Source organism: Pygocentrus nattereri, chromosome 28, assembly GCF_015220715.1.
Source record: "Pygocentrus nattereri isolate fPygNat1 chromosome 28, fPygNat1.pri, whole genome shotgun sequence".
Classification (NCBI taxonomy): Eukaryota; Metazoa; Chordata; class Actinopteri; order Characiformes; family Serrasalmidae; genus Pygocentrus; species Pygocentrus nattereri.
In genome coordinates this window covers 3,932,660-3,951,993 of record NC_051238.1, presented here as the reverse complement: position 1 = coordinate 3,951,993, position 19,334 = coordinate 3,932,660, and the positions used below count along the sequence as shown (strand labels likewise).

The window sequence follows — 19,334 nt, the reverse complement described above, 5'->3', positions numbered from 1 at the left end:
AAATGTCCCCATAACTCAGCTTTAAATGTCCCCATAACTCAGCTTTAAATGTCCCATAACTCAGCTTTAAATGCCCCATAGCTCAGCTTTAAATGTCCCATAACTCAGCTTTAAATGTCCCATAACTCAGCTTTAAATGCCCCATAGCTCAGCTTTAAATGTCCCATAACTCAGCTTTAATGGAAATTCAACTACAAAACACACACTGAGACCTTAAAAGGTCCCCATAACTCAGCTTTAAATGTCCCATAACTCAGCTTTAAATGTCCCCATAACTCAGCTTTAAATGTCCCATAACTCAGCTTTAAATGTCCCCACAACTCAGCTTTAATGGAAATTCAACTACAAAACACACACTGAGACCTTAAAAGGTCCCCATAACTCAGCTTTAAATGTCCCCATAACTCAGCTTTAAATGTCCCATAACTCAGCTTTAAATGTCCCCATAACTCAGCTTTAAATGTCCCCATAACTCAGCTTTAATGGAAATTCAACTACAAAACACACACTGAGACCTTAAAAGGTCCCCATAACTCAGCTTTAAATGTCCCCATAACTCAGCTTTAAATGTCCCCATAACTCAGCTTTAAATGTCCCCATAACTCAGCTTTAAATGCCCCATAACTCAGCTTTAAATGTCCCCATAACTCAGCTTTAAATGTCCCCATAACTCAGCTTTAAATGTCCCCATAACTCAACTTTAAATGTCCCCATAACTCAGCTTTAATGGAAATTCAACTACAAAACACACACTGAGACCTTAAAAGGTCCCCATAACTCAGCTTTAAATGTCCCCATAACTCAGCTTTAAATGTCCCCATAACTCAGCTTTAAATGTCCCCATAACTCAGCTTTAAATGTCCCCATAACTCAGCTTTAAATGTCCCCATAACTCAGCTTTAATGGAAATTCAACTACAAAACACACACTGAGAACTTAAAAGGTCCCCATAACTCAGCTTTAAATGTCCCCATAACTCAGCTTTAAATGTCCCATAGCTCAGCTTTAAATGTCCCATAGCTCAGCTTTAAATGTCCCCATAACTCAGCTTTAAATGTCCCCATAACTCAGCTTTAAATGTCCCCATAACTCAGCTTTAAATGTCCCCATAACTCAGCTTTAATGGAAATTCAACTACAAAACACACACTGAGACCTTAAAAGGTCCCCATAACTCAGCTTTAAATGTCCCATAACTCAGCTTTAAATGTCCCCATAACTCAGCTTTAAATGTCCCCATAACTCAGCTTTAAATGTCCCCACAACTCAGCTTTAATGGAAATTCAACTACAAAACACACACTGAGACCTTAAAAGGTCCCCATAACTCAGCTTTAAATGTCCCCATAACTCAGCTTTAAATGTCCCCATAACTCAGCTTTAATGGAAATTCAACTACAAAACACACACTGAGACCTTAAAAGGTCCCCATAACTCAGCTTTAAATGTCCCCATAACTCAGCTTTAAATGTCCCATAACTCAGCTTTAAATGTCCCCATAACTCAGCTTTAAATGTCCCCATAACTCAGCTTTAAATGTCCCCATAACTCAGCTTTAATGGAAATTCAACTACAAAACACACACTGAGACCTCAAAAGGTCCCCATAACTCAGCTTTAAATGTCCCCATAGCTCAGCTTTAAATGTCCCCATAACTCAGCTTTAAATGTCCCCATAACTCAGCTTTAAATGTCCCCATAGCTCAGCTTTAAATGTCCCCATAACTCAGCTTTAAATGTCCCCATAACTCAGCTTTAAATGTCCCCATAACTCAGCTTTAAATGTCCCATAACTCAGCTTTAAATGCCCCATAGCTCAGCTTTAAATGTCCCATAACTCAGCTTTAAATGTCCCATAACTCAGCTTTAAATGCCCCATAGCTCAGCTTTAAATGTCCCATAACTCAGCTTTAAATGTCCCCATAACTCAGCTTTAAATGTCCCCATAACTCAGCTTTAAATGTCCCCATAACTCAGCTTTAATGGAAATTCAACTACAAAACACACACTGAGACCTTAAAAGGTCCCCATAACTCAGCTTTAAATGTCCCATAACTCAGCTTTAAATGTCCCCATAACTCAGCTTTAAATGTCCCATAACTCAGCTTTAAATGTCCCCACAACTCAGCTTTAATGGAAATTCAACTACAAAACACACACTGAGACCTTAAAAGGTCCCCATAACTCAGCTTTAAATGTCCCCATAACTCAGCTTTAAATGTCCCATAACTCAGCTTTAAATGTCCCCATAACTCAGCTTTAAATGTCCCCATAACTCAGCTTTAATGGAAATTCAACTACAAAACACACACTGAGACCTTAAAAGGTCCCCATAACTCAGCTTTAAATGTCCCCATAACTCAGCTTTAAATGTCCCCATAACTCAGCTTTAAATGTCCCCATAACTCAGCTTTAAATGCCCCATAACTCAGCTTTAAATGTCCCCATAACTCAGCTTTAAATGTCCCCATAACTCAACTTTAAATGTCCCCATAACTCAGCTTTAATGGAAATTCAACTACAAAACACACACTGAGACCTTAAAAGGTCCCCATAACTCAGCTTTAAATGTCCCCATAACTCAGCTTTAAATGTCCCCATAACTCAGCTTTAAATGTCCCCATAACTCAGCTTTAATGGAAATTCAACTACAAAACACACACTGAGAACTTAAAAGGTCCCCATAACTCAGCTTTAAATGTCCCCATAACTCAGCTTTAAATGTCCCATAGCTCAGCTTTAAATGTCCCCATAACTCAGCTTTAAATGTCCCCATAACTCAGCTTTAAATGTCCCCATAACTCAGCTTTAAATGTCCCCATAACTCAGCTTTAATGGAAATTCAACTACAAAACACACACTGAGACCTTAAAAGGTCCCCATAACTCAGCTTTAAATGTCCCATAACTCAGCTTTAAATGTCCCCATAACTCAGCTTTAAATGTCCCCACAACTCAGCTTTAATGGAAATTCAACTACAAAACACACACTGAGACCTTAAAAGGTCCCCATAACTCAGCTTTAAATGTCCCCATAACTCAGCTTTAAATGTCCCCATAACTCAGCTTTAAATGTCCCCATAACTCAGCTTTAAATGCCCCATAGCTCAGCTTTAAATGTTCCATAACTCAGCTTTAAATGTCCCCATAACTCAGCTTTAAATGCCCCATAGCTCAGCTTTAAATGTCCCATAACTCAGCTTTAAATGTCCCCATAACTCAGCTTTAAATGTCCCCATAACTCAGCTTTAAATGTCCCCATAACTCAGCTTTAATGGAAATTCAACTACAAAACACACACTGAGACCTTAACATGTCCCCATAACTCAGCTTTAAAGGAAATTCAACTACAAAACACACACTGAGACCTTAACATGTCCCCATAACTCAGCTTTAAATGTCCCCATAACTCAGCTTTAAATGTCCCCATAACTCAGCTTTAAATGTCCCCATAACTCAGCTTTAAATGCCCCATAACTCAGCTTTAAAGGAAATTCAACTACAAAACACACACTGAGACCTTAACATGTCCCCATAACTCAGCTTTAAATGTCCTCATAACTCAGCTTTAAATGTCCCCATAACTCAGCTTTAAATGTCCCATAACTCAGCTTTAAATGTCCCCATAGCTCAGCTTTAATGGAAATTCAACTACAAAACACACACTGAGACCTTAAAATGTCCCCATAGCTCAGCTTTAAATGTCCCCATAGCTCAGCTTTAAATGTCCCCATAACTCAGCTTTAAATGTCCCCATAACTCCGCTTTAAATGTCCCCATAACTCCGCTTTAAATGTCCCCATAACTCAGCTTTAAATGTCCCCATAACTCAGCTTTAAATGTCCCATAACTCAGCTTTAAATGCCCCATAACTCAGCTTTAAAGGAAATTCAACTACAAAACACACACTGAGACCTTAACATGTCCCCATAACTCAGCTTTAATGCAAATTTAACTTAAAACAGCTGCAGCAAAGGGGAAACACACGGCACACAGGCTGCTCAGGCTCTACTGTTTTTCTGTTAGCCAGCTGGGCTACTTAAGCCCTCAGAATCCTTCAGAATAAGAGTCCCAGACCACCTAGGAACACGGTGTCAAACCAAAAGCAAGAACAACCTTACTTTTAAACTAAACACAAACCGGTGTGTCTGAAGCCACAGTCTTTAAAAACTAAACAAAAAATCAAATGAAACAAGAATATGTATTTGTTATTGTGTGCCTGAATAAAAAAAACACATTTATTTGGTTTTGTAGCTTTTATAGGAAAAAGCTGTTGAGATAATGCTGTTTCTCAGCACACGAAAAATGTGCTCGCAGTTGTGCCGAAAGTAATGCCGAAAGTGTTTTATTTCTTTTCATTTTGCAGAATAATAAACAATGCTTTTAATATTTTATATTTTGCTGTTTGTTTAAAGAGAGATTAGTTAGATTTCTGTTCACAGATCCCAAAGTGCATCCCAGTGTCTGCACTTGCGTTACGTCCAGCCAGAGACACATTATTTTAATAGTTACACTTCTCGTATTGTAATTGTAATTGTAATCCGACAGCTTTATCAAATGTTGCATTTTATGTCAATATCATGCAGCCATACTGTGGAGGATGTGTTAACTTTTTTTTTTTCCACTTCACTGAACAAAACATGTAATTTCATTGGGGTGCTCAAACTTTGCATACGATATTGTGTAACACATCAGATATCCTGCATTGTCTTGGCTGTAGGTCATATCAGTAATCAGCCTACATATAAGGTGGTGGATGTGATGTTTACCAGTATGTATTTACATTGGCTGGCCTCTGTTATTGGCTGGTAAGTCAGTCTTCACCACCGTGACCATCCCCTGTGTAATTACTGTGTTTGTGTGTTCGTGCAGGCCTTCGGTTTGATACGCGCTACATGACCTTCCGGGTGAAGGCGTGTAACAAGGCTGTGGCTGGAGAGTTCTCTGAGCCGGTTACTCTGGAAACACATGGTAAGACACCCATACCCATAAAGGCCAATGGGGCATGATGTTATTGACTGAGGGTAAAACATGTGAGCTGATGTGCTGAAGACAGCAGTCACGCATAGTGCTTGAGCTAGTGTGGCAAATTCTTAAGACCAGTAACCAACCACAGCCCGTGTGTGAGTAATGGTTGACTGCCTACAATTACAGACTTGCCCAAGCACAACATTCAACACGGCACTGCATTTTATTTAAAAAAAAAAAGGCTTCAGGATTTATTGGTTGAAAAATACACAGGTTAAAGTAACAGATATGTCAGTTTCCTTATATATTTTATCACGTATTATTAACACATATAAATGTCCTGACTGGGGCGAGCCTGAAGTTCACATGCATAGTTTAGCCTCTTATTCTCCAGGGTATATTTTGGTTTGTCCATATAAATTTACGTGACCAAATCTTAAGGCAAAACTGCAAATTTATATAAAAATGTAAATTTTTATTTTATTTATTCCATCCATTTTTTAAAAACATCTACATTATTCGCTGGTTGAGACTCAAGACTTAATACAAGACTCAGATTTCTTTACAGTGGTGGTGATAGGAACCAGGGGTCACCATGACTACAACACTCTGAGTTTATATGGAATGTTGATGATGGAAAATAGTGGAAAATCTACAAAACTTCTCTTTGAGGACTATTTTGCCTCACAACAACCTGCATGTTATCTTTTTGTTTCTACCCTCACTGTCCACTTTATCAGCTCCACTTACTGTATAGCTGCACTCTGTAGTTCTACAGTTACAGACTGTAGTCCATCTGTTTCTCTGATACTCTGTTACCCTGTTCTTCAGTGGTCAGGACCCCCATGGACCCTCACAGAGCAGGTACTGTTTGGGTGGTGGATCATTCTCAGCACTGCAGTAACACTGACGTGGTGGTGGTGTATTAGTGTGTGTTGTGCTGGTCTGAGTGGATCAGACAGCGGTGCTGCTGGAGTGTTTAAACACTGTGTGAACTCACTGTCCACTCTATTAGTCAGTCCACCTTGTAGATGTAAAGTCAGAGACGACAGCTCATCTGCTGCTGCACAGTTTGTGTTGCTCAGTCCAGCAGCGACACTGAGGTGTTTAAAAACTCCAGCAGCACTGCTGTGTCTGATCCACTCAGACCAGCGCAACACACACTAACACACCACCACCACATCAGTGTTACTGCAGCGCTGAGAATGATCCACCACCCAAATAGTACCTGCTCTGTGAGGGTCCATGGGGGTCCTGACCACTGAAGAACAGGGTAACAGAGCATCAGAGAAACAGATGGACTACAGTCTGTAACTGTAGAACTACAGAGTGCAGCTATACAGTAAGTGGAGCTGATAAAGTGGACAGTGAGGGTAGAAACGAGGAGGTGGTCAGGATGTTACGCCTGATCTGTGTGTGTGTGCGTATATATTTATAGGTATGTATGTATATATATATATATATATATATATATATATATATATATATATATATATATATATATATACACCTATTCTGTCTCTCCTGTTCCTCCTCCATGAATGAATATTACAAATAAGTTTAGGCCAAAAACGTCTCTGTACTGTCATAAAACAAAGTCTCAGAAAGTCAGGAAGCGTACATTTCTTTAGAACGGAGTTCAGATGTAAACATTAATGTTTAAACAGTGGAAGGTCGATTTTGTCAAGTAGAGCGGATTTTCACTTTTAAGCTGAACTTTACGACTTTCTGTCTTTCTCCAAACAGCTTTTGTTTTCAAGTTGGACGCAGGTTCATCCCACCAGAACCTGAAGGTGGAGGATTTGAGCGTAGAGTGGGACAGCAGCGGAGGAAAGGTTCCGGTTCAAGACATCCGCAAAGACAAGAACCGAACCAGCTCCCCCATGCACTCCCCCGCCAGGTCTGCTTCCCCAGTTTTACCACATCTACAAACCGCCCTACAGAGAGTTTAAAGGGCCCATATCATGGAAAAACTAATATTCTGTTCTTCTTTTTTAATAGAAATGTGAGATGTAGTACGTAAACAGTTTTTCAGAATATACTATTTGTTCTCAGTCCATATATGAATACAGTCTATATAGGCCATGTTAGGGCACTAGAGCTGCGTTCACATTACAAGCCTCGTTGCTCAAATCAGATTTTTTGCTCAGATCTGATCTCTCTGACTCGATGGTTCACACTCGTTTAGGTAAGAGACTCAAATCCGTCATTAATGTGATGAACCGGCTCCTGAAATGACCCTCATGAGCTCCTCCTACTCAGTAACGTCACGTGACTGAATCACTGCATCATCAGCACAAACTAACGAGCTGAACGAGCTTCGCTGAGAAGATCATTAACTCTGATCAGCTCTCAGCTTCATTATTAGAGCCAGACGTTAAGGTCACAGGGCCACGAATCAGATCCGTAACTGATCTAGGACCGCATATGAAAGTGTCTCAGGTCGGATTTGGAAAGATCAGATTTGTGTCCACACAGCCCTGAAAACACCAGATCTGAGTCACATTATGGCAAAAAATCTGAATTAGTGCCACTTCAGCCTGGTAATGTGAACGTAGCCTGAGTTCAGTGTTTGGGTGATGTATTCAGGCTTCAGCAGCTTAGCCCCACTTATTCATGCTCGATTTATAAGTCAAAATGCAGGGCAGCCAATCAGAATAAAGCTCAATGAAACACATCAGTCTTAAAGGCACGGTAATAAAAAGACTTTAATCGAAAGGGGTTAGAAAAGTGAAATTGAATTAAATACGTAAAACTACACAAACATCTTGAATGGACCAAAAATGGGGAAAAAACTAGGTTATTGGTCTTTTAACGAGTAATGCAAATGTAGTCAATCAGTCTGAAGTTTCTGAAGTGTGTTTTTAGTTTTGCACTGTAGCTCTGAGGCTAATGCCAACAATCAACGGACGCCTATATCCCACCAGCTAGCAAGTTGCTAACTGCCTAAATCACCACACACTTGGCTCAAACCATGCGGAGCTGTTTAATACGACAGATTTGGTTAGATAAGAGACTTGATTATGTGGTTTCTGATGCTGTGCCACACACTGATGTCTAGAAACATGGACAAAAGTGCAGAACATTGTCAGCAGCCATGTTAAAGCCCTGCCTGTTTTTATCCATTTGATCTGCATTGCTCCACTGTTTGACTTTTCATTATGCGTTCCTCTCCTCAGAACGGCCATGATGTCTCCGAAGAGAGCGCCATCTGCTCGGGTGGGTCGCGATCGCTTCACAGCAGAGTCCTACACGGTTCTAGGTGAGTTTGGAGGGGAAACTTCTCTTCATCCATACTAATAAGATCCTTGGAAAAGGACAAACGAGAAAGCAGCATCACTTCTAGTAGCAGTTTTAATGCTGTGAGTACTGCACAACAGAGTTTCATGCGTTCTGTGGACCGAGTTGGTTTATTGGCTTGCTCACGTATTTTGACTCCAGTCACTTTATGTACCAAAAACAGCCATAAATATCGTCTGCGTGAATATTTTCCAACATTTCTTTATCCTTTAGAATTAAATAGTCTGTTTTTACTTCAGTGTGAATGGGTGGTGCTAAGCTGTAGCTGTAGGGTGGAATACATGGATATTTTTTTGTGACATCACAGAAGCAATTAATGCAAAATGAGCTGTTTCTGCTGCTTCAGTTCCATATATGGACTGGGAAGTGTTTAGAAACTTTTATATTGTTTACATACTCTTTTAATAAAAATAAAAAAAACAAAAACAGGGACAGTTCAGTTTTCTGTGATATGGGCCCTTTAAGGGTTTACAGTTCAGAATAGTGTCTTGCAGCTTAAAGCGAAAGTTTGACCTAAAATCAAATTTACATGGTTTACCTCCCTGTATCCCAGATGCATTCAGCCAAAACAAAACATGTTTCTGAAGATGACATTCAGATATTTTAAGACATTTTCACAATACAGGATGTGCATCATTGCACCAGTAGTGCCGCACTTGAAACACTGGCATAAACTATAAAAGCAACTATTTTTATTGAATTTTAACACACTGCATTGCGCTATATCCGGTAAACAGGACTAATTTTGATTGCTTTCTAATAATGCATGCAGTTTGATTTTCTCACTGAAGCCATCTTAAGCTGTTTGTATGGAGGTTTGGGTTGTTTCCTTTGGTTCATTCATCATGAAATTGACATAAAATTTAAAGAACAACAGGCATTTTCAAATGATGTCAAAAACTGAAAAATGGAGATACAAGGTTTTCCTCTGACAGCAGCTATACATATATATACACACTCACCGGCCACTTTATTAGGTACACCTTGCTAGTAAAAGGTTCGACCACCTTTTGCCTTCAGAACTGTCTTAATTCTTCGTGGGGTACTTTCAACAAGGTGTTGGAAACGCTCCTCAGAGATTTTGGTCCATATTGACGTCATATAGCGTCACGCAGCTGCTGCAGATTTGTCGGCTGCACATCTGTGATGAGAATCTCCAGGTCCACCACATCCCAAAGGTGCTCTACTGGACTGAGATCTGGTGACTGTGGAGGCCACTGGAGTCCAGTGAACTCATTGCCATGTTCCAGAAACCAGTTTGAGATGATATGAGCTCTGTGACATGGTGCATTATCCTGCTGGAAGTAGCCATCAGAAGATGGGTACACTGGTCATAAAGGGATGGACATGGTCAGCAACAATACTCAGGTAGGCTGTGGTGTTTAAACGATGCTCAATTGGTACTAAGGGGCCCAAAGTGTGCCAAGGAAATATCCCCCACACCATCAGACCACCACCACCAGCCTGAACCGCTGATACAGCGCAGGATGGATCCATGCTTTCATGTTGTTTACGCCAAATTCTGACCCGACCGTCTGAACGTCGCAGCTGAAATCGAGACTCGTCAGACGAGGCAACGTTTTTTTCAGTCTTCTGTTGTCCAATTTTGGTGAGCCCGTGCGAATTTTAGTCTCAGTTTCCTGATCTTAGCTGACAGGAGCGGCACCTGGTGTGGTCTTCTGCTGCTGTAGCCCATCTTCTTCAGGGTTCGACGTGTTGTGTGGTCAGAGACGGTGTTCTGCATTCCTTGGTTGTAACAAGTGGTTCTTTGAGTTCCTGCTGCCTTTCTATCATCTGGAACCAGTCTGCCCATTCTCCTCTGACCTCTCACATCAACAAGGCATTTTCGTCCACACGACTGACCGCTCACTGGATATTTCCTCTTATTTGGACCGTTCTCTGTAAACCCTAGAGATGGTTGTGTGTGAAAATCCCAGTAGATCAGCAGTTTCTGAAATACTCAGACCAGCCCGTCTGGCACCAACAACCACGCCACGTTCAAAGCCCCTTAAATCCCCTTTCTTCCCCGTTCTGATGCTCGGCCTGCACTTCAGCAAGTTGTCTTCAGCAAGTTGTCTACATGCCTAAATGCAGTGAGTTGCGACCGTGTGATTGGCTGATTATTGGCTATTTATTAAGCAACTGAACAGGTGTACCTAATAAAGTGGTGTTTGTGTGTGTGTGTGTGTGTGTGTGTGTGTGTGTGTGTGTATAGATATAGATATATAAAGCTTTTATCTCCAAAACAGTAACTTTACAGAAGAAGGAAAAAATATACTTTTAATGGAATTCAGACTTTATTCTAAGTCATTCTGAGCCGCTTCTTTTAGTCCAATCATCACAAAATTTACAGACAATGTAAAAGGTGACAGCCATGTTCAAATTATGTGATAAACTGGAGATACGAGATTTTGTCCTGACTGCAGCGATATATAAATGAAGTCTGTTCTGATTGACTTTGCCTCAAAACAGGCAATTTGACTGGACAGTATAGACTGGGGAGTGCATCTGTATCGCCATGTTTCCTACCCATTTGAACCCATTGACTGTTTCTATCTCCTGCCTGTTGTTCACAGCTGACACTATGATAGACGCAGGACAGCAGTACTGGGAGGTGAGGTTTGATAAGGAGAGTAAAACCTTCGCCGCTGGCATAGCGCTGCGCTCTCTGGGCCGATTTGACCAGCTGGGGAAGACCAGTGCGTCCTGGTGCGTCCACCTGAACAACTGGCTCCAGCAGAGCCTCACAGCCAAGCACAACAACAAGGCCCGCACACTAGACTGCCCCATCCCTGACCGCATCGGCATCTACTGCAACTACGACGAGGGTGAGAGGACCTGCTTTAATCCCTGTTTTACTCAAATTAAGCAGGTTTATTATTCAGATATTAATGTAAAGATTTATTATTCAGTAACTATTAGCAATTATTCAGTATCTACTAGGAGTTACTCAGTATTTACTGTAAATTATTTAGAAACTATACTGAATTGTTCAGTATCTACTATGAATGTTTCACTACCTACTTGAATTATTTGGCATTTACTGTGAATTTTGAGTGAACCGACAGACTGCTAGAATTTAAGGGGGTTAAACTCTGCATATCTTTTGAGCTGATTATGTGAGCTGGACTATGTGAACTAGAGTAGACACTCTACAATACACTCTCAAAAGATTTATTTTTAGGGGTTCTTTAGTAAAGAAAATGGTTCTATATAGAACCATGAACACTCAAAGAACCCTTTGTATGATTAAAGGGTTCGTTGCATCATGAAAGTTATCTTTACATTGATGGAGAATGTGTCAAACCTTTAACAATAGAAGAACCCTGTTGGGTGCTATATAGACCCATTTTCAAAAAGGTTCTATGTAGAACCGTCCATGACACAGTCATGCACATTTTCCATCAACCTAAAGAGCTGTTTAATCATGGAAAGAACCCTTTATCCCCTTTACAGAACCCTTGAAGAACCATCTTTTTTAAGAGTGTAGAGTGTGTGCTAGGTCTAAGATTTGGAAATTGACAGTAATGCATTTCATTGTATGGGTGTGATTTCCTATTTTTTTCCCAGGCACTCTGTCATTCTACAACGCCAGAACCAAAACACTCATGCATACTTTTAGGACCAAGTTCCAGCAGCCGGTCATTCCAGCCTTCATGGTGAGACTGCAGTATATTACAGGTTTTGATAACCACTTCTAATGGTCTTCAGCTTGGCTTTCATGAGTTTCCGCAGTAACGTTAGGCTTTTTTTTTCCCCTGCTAATAAATCCGACATATCGTCGTGGCTGGTTATATTTTCTTTCCAGATTTAATTACGTTATTATCAGTATGACGGAGTTAATAGAATTCAGAAAGATTGTGTTTGCACACAGAAGAATTAGACCTCCGCATTTAACCCATTTGTGCAGTGAAACACCCACATACTAGTGGGCAGTGAGCACAGTGGGCAGTGGGCAGCCCTATCCACTGCGCCCGGGGAGTTAGGTGTCTTGCTCAAGGGCACTTCAGCCATGTACTGTTGGCTGAGGGAATCGAAACAGTAAGCGTTTCGCTGCTTTTCCTCATAAAACTGACAAAAACTCTGGTGGCAGAGCGACACTGACGTCATCAATCGGCTGGCAGAGAGTGCATGCCTGCAGCCAGACCTTCTCCTAAAGGTTGTAAAGTAGATCTCCAGAAGCAGGATTGGTGGTCATTGCCTAAAACTGGTTTGTTTTTTAAAAGCCTTTTTTTTTTTTAGTTCTTTGCTGTCAGCCCTTGTATCAGCAATTCCCTTTGTCGCCCCCTGTAGGTGTGGAACGGGAGCTTCTCTGTGCAGACAGGGCTGCAGGTGCCCAGCATCGTCCAGTGTGGGCAGAAAAGGAACAGCAACACCAGCAGCTCTAACGCCAGCCTCACCTAACCTTCCATCACTCCAGCCTCTGCCAGACCCCTACACCGCTGTAGAACTGTGGCCTGGAGCTCAGGCTTTTAGCAACTGAAGTGACCAGTCGCCTGAACTGGAACATGCCTGGTAGTCCATCCCACCCACAATGCATCTGGCCCTGGTGAGAGAGCTGTGGCATCCTGCAGCTCAGCTTCCTGTGCCTTTAGCTTTCTGACTCCAGCCATGGACAAGCGTGCTTCACAAACAGCCAGTGAGTTGCGTGAATCACTGCAGGCCAGAACATGGCACTGCATTCTCCTGTAAGAGTTTTTCTTTTTATTCCAGCTCCCGACAAGTTGGAATTTCACCTCAAAAGTGTGACAATTTCATTAGGGTTGGGTGTGCTTATTCGAATATACAGTTATGCCATCTCTGGCTTGTCTAGGTTTAATTAATCAGGTATTTAAATAGTTAACTAATAATCTCGTCTGTGTTTTTGACTGAGTGTGTGAGAATGTGGCGACTCAAGCAGCTGATACTGCGTTGTGCGCCAAGCCGAATAGACACATCTAAGCAGAGCTAACATGACAAAACGTGACAGATTTGTGCCATTACATAATGTTCCATAGGGAGTAAATTATGGCCCAATCCCATCTCACACCTCACCCCAACCACTGAGCCCTTAGCCCTCCGTTTGGCCCATTCACGTCGAGGGGTAGGGGTCCCAATTTTTGTTTTTTTTTTGAGATAGAGGGTTAGGGCGAAGTGTTAGGGCTATATGGCCCTCCAAACTGTGGTTTTTCAGAGACTTCAAGCAGAGTATTATCAGAAAAAAGAAAGACCGACAAGACGGCTGAACAGAAGACCAAAGAAACCCACAAATGTGAGGATTTTCTCTGTTAAATATTACAGTAACTATTGTTACCTTAGTTTAATGCCTGAGTTTTATGACCATTTTCTACATAACAAGCACAAAAATTGCTAGTAGTTTGCTGATGTTTTGGTAGCTAGCTACCATACTTTCCCGTTCCGCCTTAAGTGGTTCTGACGTCAGAGGCACCAGAATATAACTGCTGCACCATTTAAGGTGGAACAGGAGAATTCAAATAATCGTGATAATAAATAATTGCCGCCCTCTTTGAAGGCATATGATTCCCTAAATGTAACTAAAGCCCAGCAGTGAGGAGCTGAACTTTCCCCTCCTCTGCTGTCCCTGCACCTACATTTCATAGAGGAAGATTTCAACCACTACCCCTTATAACTCAAATCCAAGGGGCAAGGTGAGAAGGGGTAGGGATAAAAATAAGGATGGGATTGGGCCTGAATCACAGCGGTTGGTCGCTGAATCGGCCAAATGATCAGGTTAAGGATCCTATGCCAGTTGTACAAACTGCAGAGACCACCCATATGTTTATTTAGTTTCCAGTCCATTTTTCACTGTCAGAAAAAAACTGAACACTGAACGGAAAATTACACAAGCTTCAACACTTAAATATCAAAACATATCAAAACTATCAGTGTTTAATTTGTTCACTCGTTCCTTTTGCGCACCTACTGAACCTGTTTCACTCCTCCATCCTCACAATCTTAAAACCAAACATGTTTCAGCCGTGTCCTCCAGCAAGAGCTGTTTGCAAAAAGAATCACTAACATTATGTAGACACCAAAAACACCATCAGATAAACAGCGTTGAAACACCGTCAGCTTTGATCTCTCAGAGGGAGGAGAACATCAAGCTGCTTCAGATCTGAAAACATCCACAGGTGTTTCTGTCCATCCTTCCACTGTGAGAAGACCACTCAGCGCTGTGGGTCTGAAAGGATGTGTAGCTGATCAAGAAGAACCTCACTGAGAAAAGGAGACGGACACGTCAAACAAAGAAGCTGGACGATGGACTGACCACCCCAGAGTCCAGACCTCAACACCACTGAATGGGATTGATTAGTTCAGAAAATCATCAACCAGCTTCTCAGACTGAACTTTGGAGGCGTGTCTGTAGATTCTTTGAGGAGCTGAAAGTGAGGCTCCTGAAAAGAACGGAAGCTGGAATGAAGGGAAAGAGTGGACAACCTTTGATATTTAGTTGTTGAGGTCTTGGTGTAATTTTGACATAATGATGCTGAAAACAGCATTGACTATATGACAGTAGCGAAATGCTGCCCGAACAAAGCATCATATCTCCAAAAAGGAAACATATTTTTAGCTTTTATTGGAAGTCAATGGAGATGTATTGTTCTCCAAGTGGCTTTTGACCATTTCTGTTGGTTTGTCATGAAATTCTGTCAAAAGATAAAAAGCAACTGGCTTTTTCAAATTATGTCAGAAAATGAAAAATGGCAAGGTTTTGTCTCAACAGCAACGATATTTTGTATCTTGGTGTCTTCACAGAAGTGCACATTACCCATGCTATGGCCACTAACACTCCCCCATAATATGACACATCCTGACTTTTTAACTTTATGCTGGTAACAGTCCTGGGGTCAGATTCATGAAAGTTCTTTTTAAGAAACAACTTGTGAAGGTTAAGACTAACACAGAGAAGGTCATAAAGTTCTTATAATACAATTTTCTGAAAAAAATTGAAGTTCTTAAATATTCTCTAAAGATAATAATTATTATTATTATTACTAAAATAATCTTACAATTATTTTAAGATTAATAAATCTTTGTTTTCAAATGTAGGCTCTGTTGCGTTTTGCCCCTCACCATAAATGACAAAGGATACATTTTGAATTGGTATGAAGTTATTTCCATTATTTAGTTTAATCCACTCAGAGGAGCAAATGGAGGAAAAATATCAAACCAAGTGTTTTAAATAAATTTTAGCAAACACGACCTAGAGGTGATGGCGGAAGAAACAGCCAACAGGAAAAAATCCTCCTTAAAAATACAATAATTTTGGGGTGACGGCGGCCAGCAAGAGACGTGGACGAGCAAGAGTAGATAAATTGATACATTTAGATGCCGACCTAGTCAACTCTTACAGCCTAAGATGATTGTGAGGCTGTCGTAAGGTTAAGAAAACATTTAAGAACATTTTCATAAAACCACTTAGAATTACTCTTATGAAAATAGTTAAGAAAAGATCAATTAAGATAATGCTATTTCATGCAAAGTTATTTGAAGAAAAAAATTTTCATAACGTTTTTCTTAAGAATGAAGTTAAGAAAAAACATTTAAGATTTTCTTTCTTAAGACACTTTTGTGAATCTGGCCCCTGACTTTATGTTGGTAACAGTCCCTGGGGGCGGATTCACGAAAGCTTTCTTGAGAAAAATAAAGATTCTCATGACAAACACTACGAAGTTCATAAGAATGTTCTTAAGTGCAGTGCTTGGATAGTTTTTTTTTGAGTTTTCTTAAGAAAGTCTTCATTGTTTTCTTATGAATGTTGCGTTGCATATTACCATGTACCAAAAACGGCATCAGACACAGTAAAATAGAGGAAAAATATCAAACCAAGTGTTTAAAACAATGTTAGCAAACAAGAACAGGAGCCAATGTTGGAAGAAACCTCCACCAGGAACAAAATTTCTCATGGGAAAATGATCATTGTGGGGTGACGGATGAAGATGGGCAGGAGGAGTCTGTTGAAAGTTTAAGAAAACATTTAAGCACATAATATTTTCAAGAATACCAAGTGTTCTTAGAATTATTTTTAAACAAAGTGAAGTGAAACAACACATACACACTCGCACACTTGCCCGGAGCGGTGGGCAGGCCTATCCACAGCACCCGGGGAGCAGTTGGGGGTTAGGTGTCTTGCTCAAGGACACCTCAGTCATGGACTGTTGGCTCTGGGGATCGAACCGGCGAACTTCCGGTCACAAGGCCAGTTCCCTAACCTCCAGCCCACGACCGCCAACATATCATTTATATAAATTAATTTAAGAAAAAACATTTAAGAAGATTTTCTTAAGATACTTTTGTGAATCTGTTCACCTGAATGGGCTGTTTCTTCTTGGGTCTGGAGAACATGATGTTCGTTATTTAGGCTGGAATTGGTACTTTTGGTACCATTTAGACTGGAAATGAATGGTGGTCTCTGCTTTTTGCACATTACTGAAGTTAAAACAATGTTTAAAATATATATATATATATATATATATATATATATATTAAAAATGCGGATATTTGAATAACAAAATGCCCATCCCTGGATTTCACCGCACCTGTCGAAGTACGAGTACCCTGTCGTGGTGACATTTCAAGACTGTATCTTCACACCGAATGTCGTTCATCATATGCCTCTAATTCTGCCAGCTGCTTCTCAAGAAAATAACTGCTTTATCTTCAGCACCAGAGTAGCGCACTAACCTAATCTGTACGGTGATGTTAGAGTAGTAAACACTTCCTATAGAATGTATTCAGCGTTACAGCGCCAGCAACAGTCCAAAAAACAGGAGTGGAAAGCATAAACAACATCAACCAGGTCTGAAAAGCATAGGCCTCCCTTTCGAATGACAGTGTAAACCAGTTAAAACAGGTCATACTAGTTTTCACTGCACATAGTCCTGTAGGCAGAAGGGGAAGACTTCATGTTTTTCGGTTTATGTGGTGCTATTATTGTACATCCCACTGATGGGACGGTGAGGCAGTATTTGTTTAGTTTGCCTCCGTGGCACGCTACTGCACTCCGCTGCATTTCTCTGTGAATATAACCTGCAATGCTTTTCAGCTGAAACCGTAGTATTTTAAACAGTATTTCCCCTTCAGCACAGAATCCACACTGTAAAGTCTTCAGTTTTCTTCCACTGTGTATCCCAAGTAAGATAATAAAACACAATAATAAACAAGAAAACAGTTGTTCTGTGGTGAGTGAATACAGGGGACGCATCAGTTTTACCATATCAGCTTCATTTGATTCGTTTTTACAGAAAATCACAGTAAAACTTCATTTCTTTGGCTGTAATTTCCCCTCACAGTCCAGAACGGCAGCTTAACCACGCGTAATATACGCTGTTCATAATATTGCACCAGCACAGCAGTAAAAGGATGGGTTTAGCACTACATCTGTTACAAATACAGCCAATACATTAGACCTAAATGATTAATCAACAAGTAGAAGTATGTCAATTCAGCCACATTCTTACTGTACATTACAACACTGGTAAAAAAAAAAAAATTATAATAATAAAATGAGGTACAATAAGAGGGAAACAAAAACAAGGAAAATGGATTTAAATGGTAACACTATTTCAAGGAGCACATACTGGGGCTACTATAATCAATATAACCTAAATTCGACACTTCTAAATGGTTTGTTCACTGCAATTTAAGCTTTATTTAGCACATATAGAGGTTTCTGGGAAAATCCCTTATAATAATGCACAATTTGTGACCAAAATTCAACATCTGTTCATAATAATTGCAAAAAAAAAATGTTAAAAACTCTTTCATAGAAGAATTGAACTTGTCCTCAGTTGGTTGTTACAAGAATGTTTTGCATATTGCTACCAAAACGAAACACAGCTTGACTTACCGAAGCATTGTAATAAGTAATGACTGAAACTCGACTTTAATATTTCAAGAAGTGTTCAATATTTTAATGACAACCTGCAGAAGTCATGACCTAGACCAGGGGTCGGCAACCCAAATGTTAAGAAGAGCCATTTTGTCAAGTTTCAACAAAAATCACCTTAGGAGCCACATTTTAGGACCTTTTTATTGAAGTAACGTTTCACCATCTTGGCTGTAAATATGCCTCAGTATGTGCTGATATACTAGTGAAGGCTAAGAAATATAAACGAAAACACACTCACGTTGCTCTGCTCTATAGCTGCTTTTCTCGCATCTCTAGCAGGAAACCTTTCCTCAAAAGTACAACAGTTTCTTGTAAAATGTCTCTTAATGGTCAATGTTTTATGAGGCTGAAGTCACTTCTCATTCGCCAGCTTCTTATGTGAATTTTCCTGTTCCACTTTAAATGTTGCAGCTGTCGCACCATTTAAGGTAGAACTGGAAAATCAGAACGAGTAGCTGGTGAGCGAGAAGCGACTTAAGTCTCAGAATTTTTAGTGTTGGTCAGTTTCTCGTTGCGATTAAACATATGAGGAAACCAGCTGGAGTGATTATAAATGCGTCTATTTGTCTCCAAATTATCGACGTCCGTCTTAAATCTCTCTCTTTGCCGTTTCGTAGCTACTAGCTGGGCGAGACTGTCGTCTGTGTTGCTATGGTGACCAGCCGTCTGCGCTGGTCTTCAGGGTTAAAGGGTGAATCAGCAGTTCTACATTAACTCCAGCGTTTAAGACCATTTACTGTTAAACTGGGTTGAAGGATCAGCAGAGCTTTATTTTACTGTAGAGGAGGATTATTTTATTATTACCTACTGATCTGATTCAGCTGTGGAGCCGCGACAGGGCAGTGAAAAAGCTGTGCCGACCCCTGACGTTGACACTATGGGAATTTAATTGATATAGTTTTATAATTATTATTTAACTCTATTATTATATTATATTATATAACTATATTATTAACTATAAATATTTACATTATTACAACTAAAACTACAATTTTTTGTGATTTTCACACAGATCTCTAATTATGTACTAATACAGGCCATAACAAAGAAAGCCTAATGCACAGTCAACAGACCACTTAGAAGGGTCGAATTTGGGGGTCTAAAAGAATGACCTTAATTAAGCCCCAATATGTCTTCCTTCAAATGAAGGGTCACCACTTGGATTAGCAACAATGCTA

At 40.3% G+C, this 19,334-nt stretch overlaps 1 protein-coding gene across 1 annotated transcript in view; it reads left to right on the top strand.

The window, feature by feature from the left end:
* Positions 1-14,481, top strand: part of fsd1 (fibronectin type III and SPRY domain containing 1) — a 28,453-nt gene extending 13,972 nt beyond the window's left edge. Inside the window, exons 8-13 of the mRNA XM_017725462.2 lie at positions 4,869-4,967; positions 6,711-6,864; positions 8,144-8,226; positions 10,841-11,092; positions 11,835-11,923; positions 12,558-14,481. Of these exons, the coding sequence (XP_017580951.1) occupies positions 4,869-4,967; positions 6,711-6,864; positions 8,144-8,226; positions 10,841-11,092; positions 11,835-11,923; positions 12,558-12,668 (788 nt within the window). The 3' untranslated portion in view covers positions 12,669-14,481. The remainder of the gene's footprint in view (positions 1-4,868; positions 4,968-6,710; positions 6,865-8,143; positions 8,227-10,840; positions 11,093-11,834; positions 11,924-12,557) is intronic.
* The last annotated feature ends 4,853 nt before the right edge of the window (positions 14,482-19,334 follow it).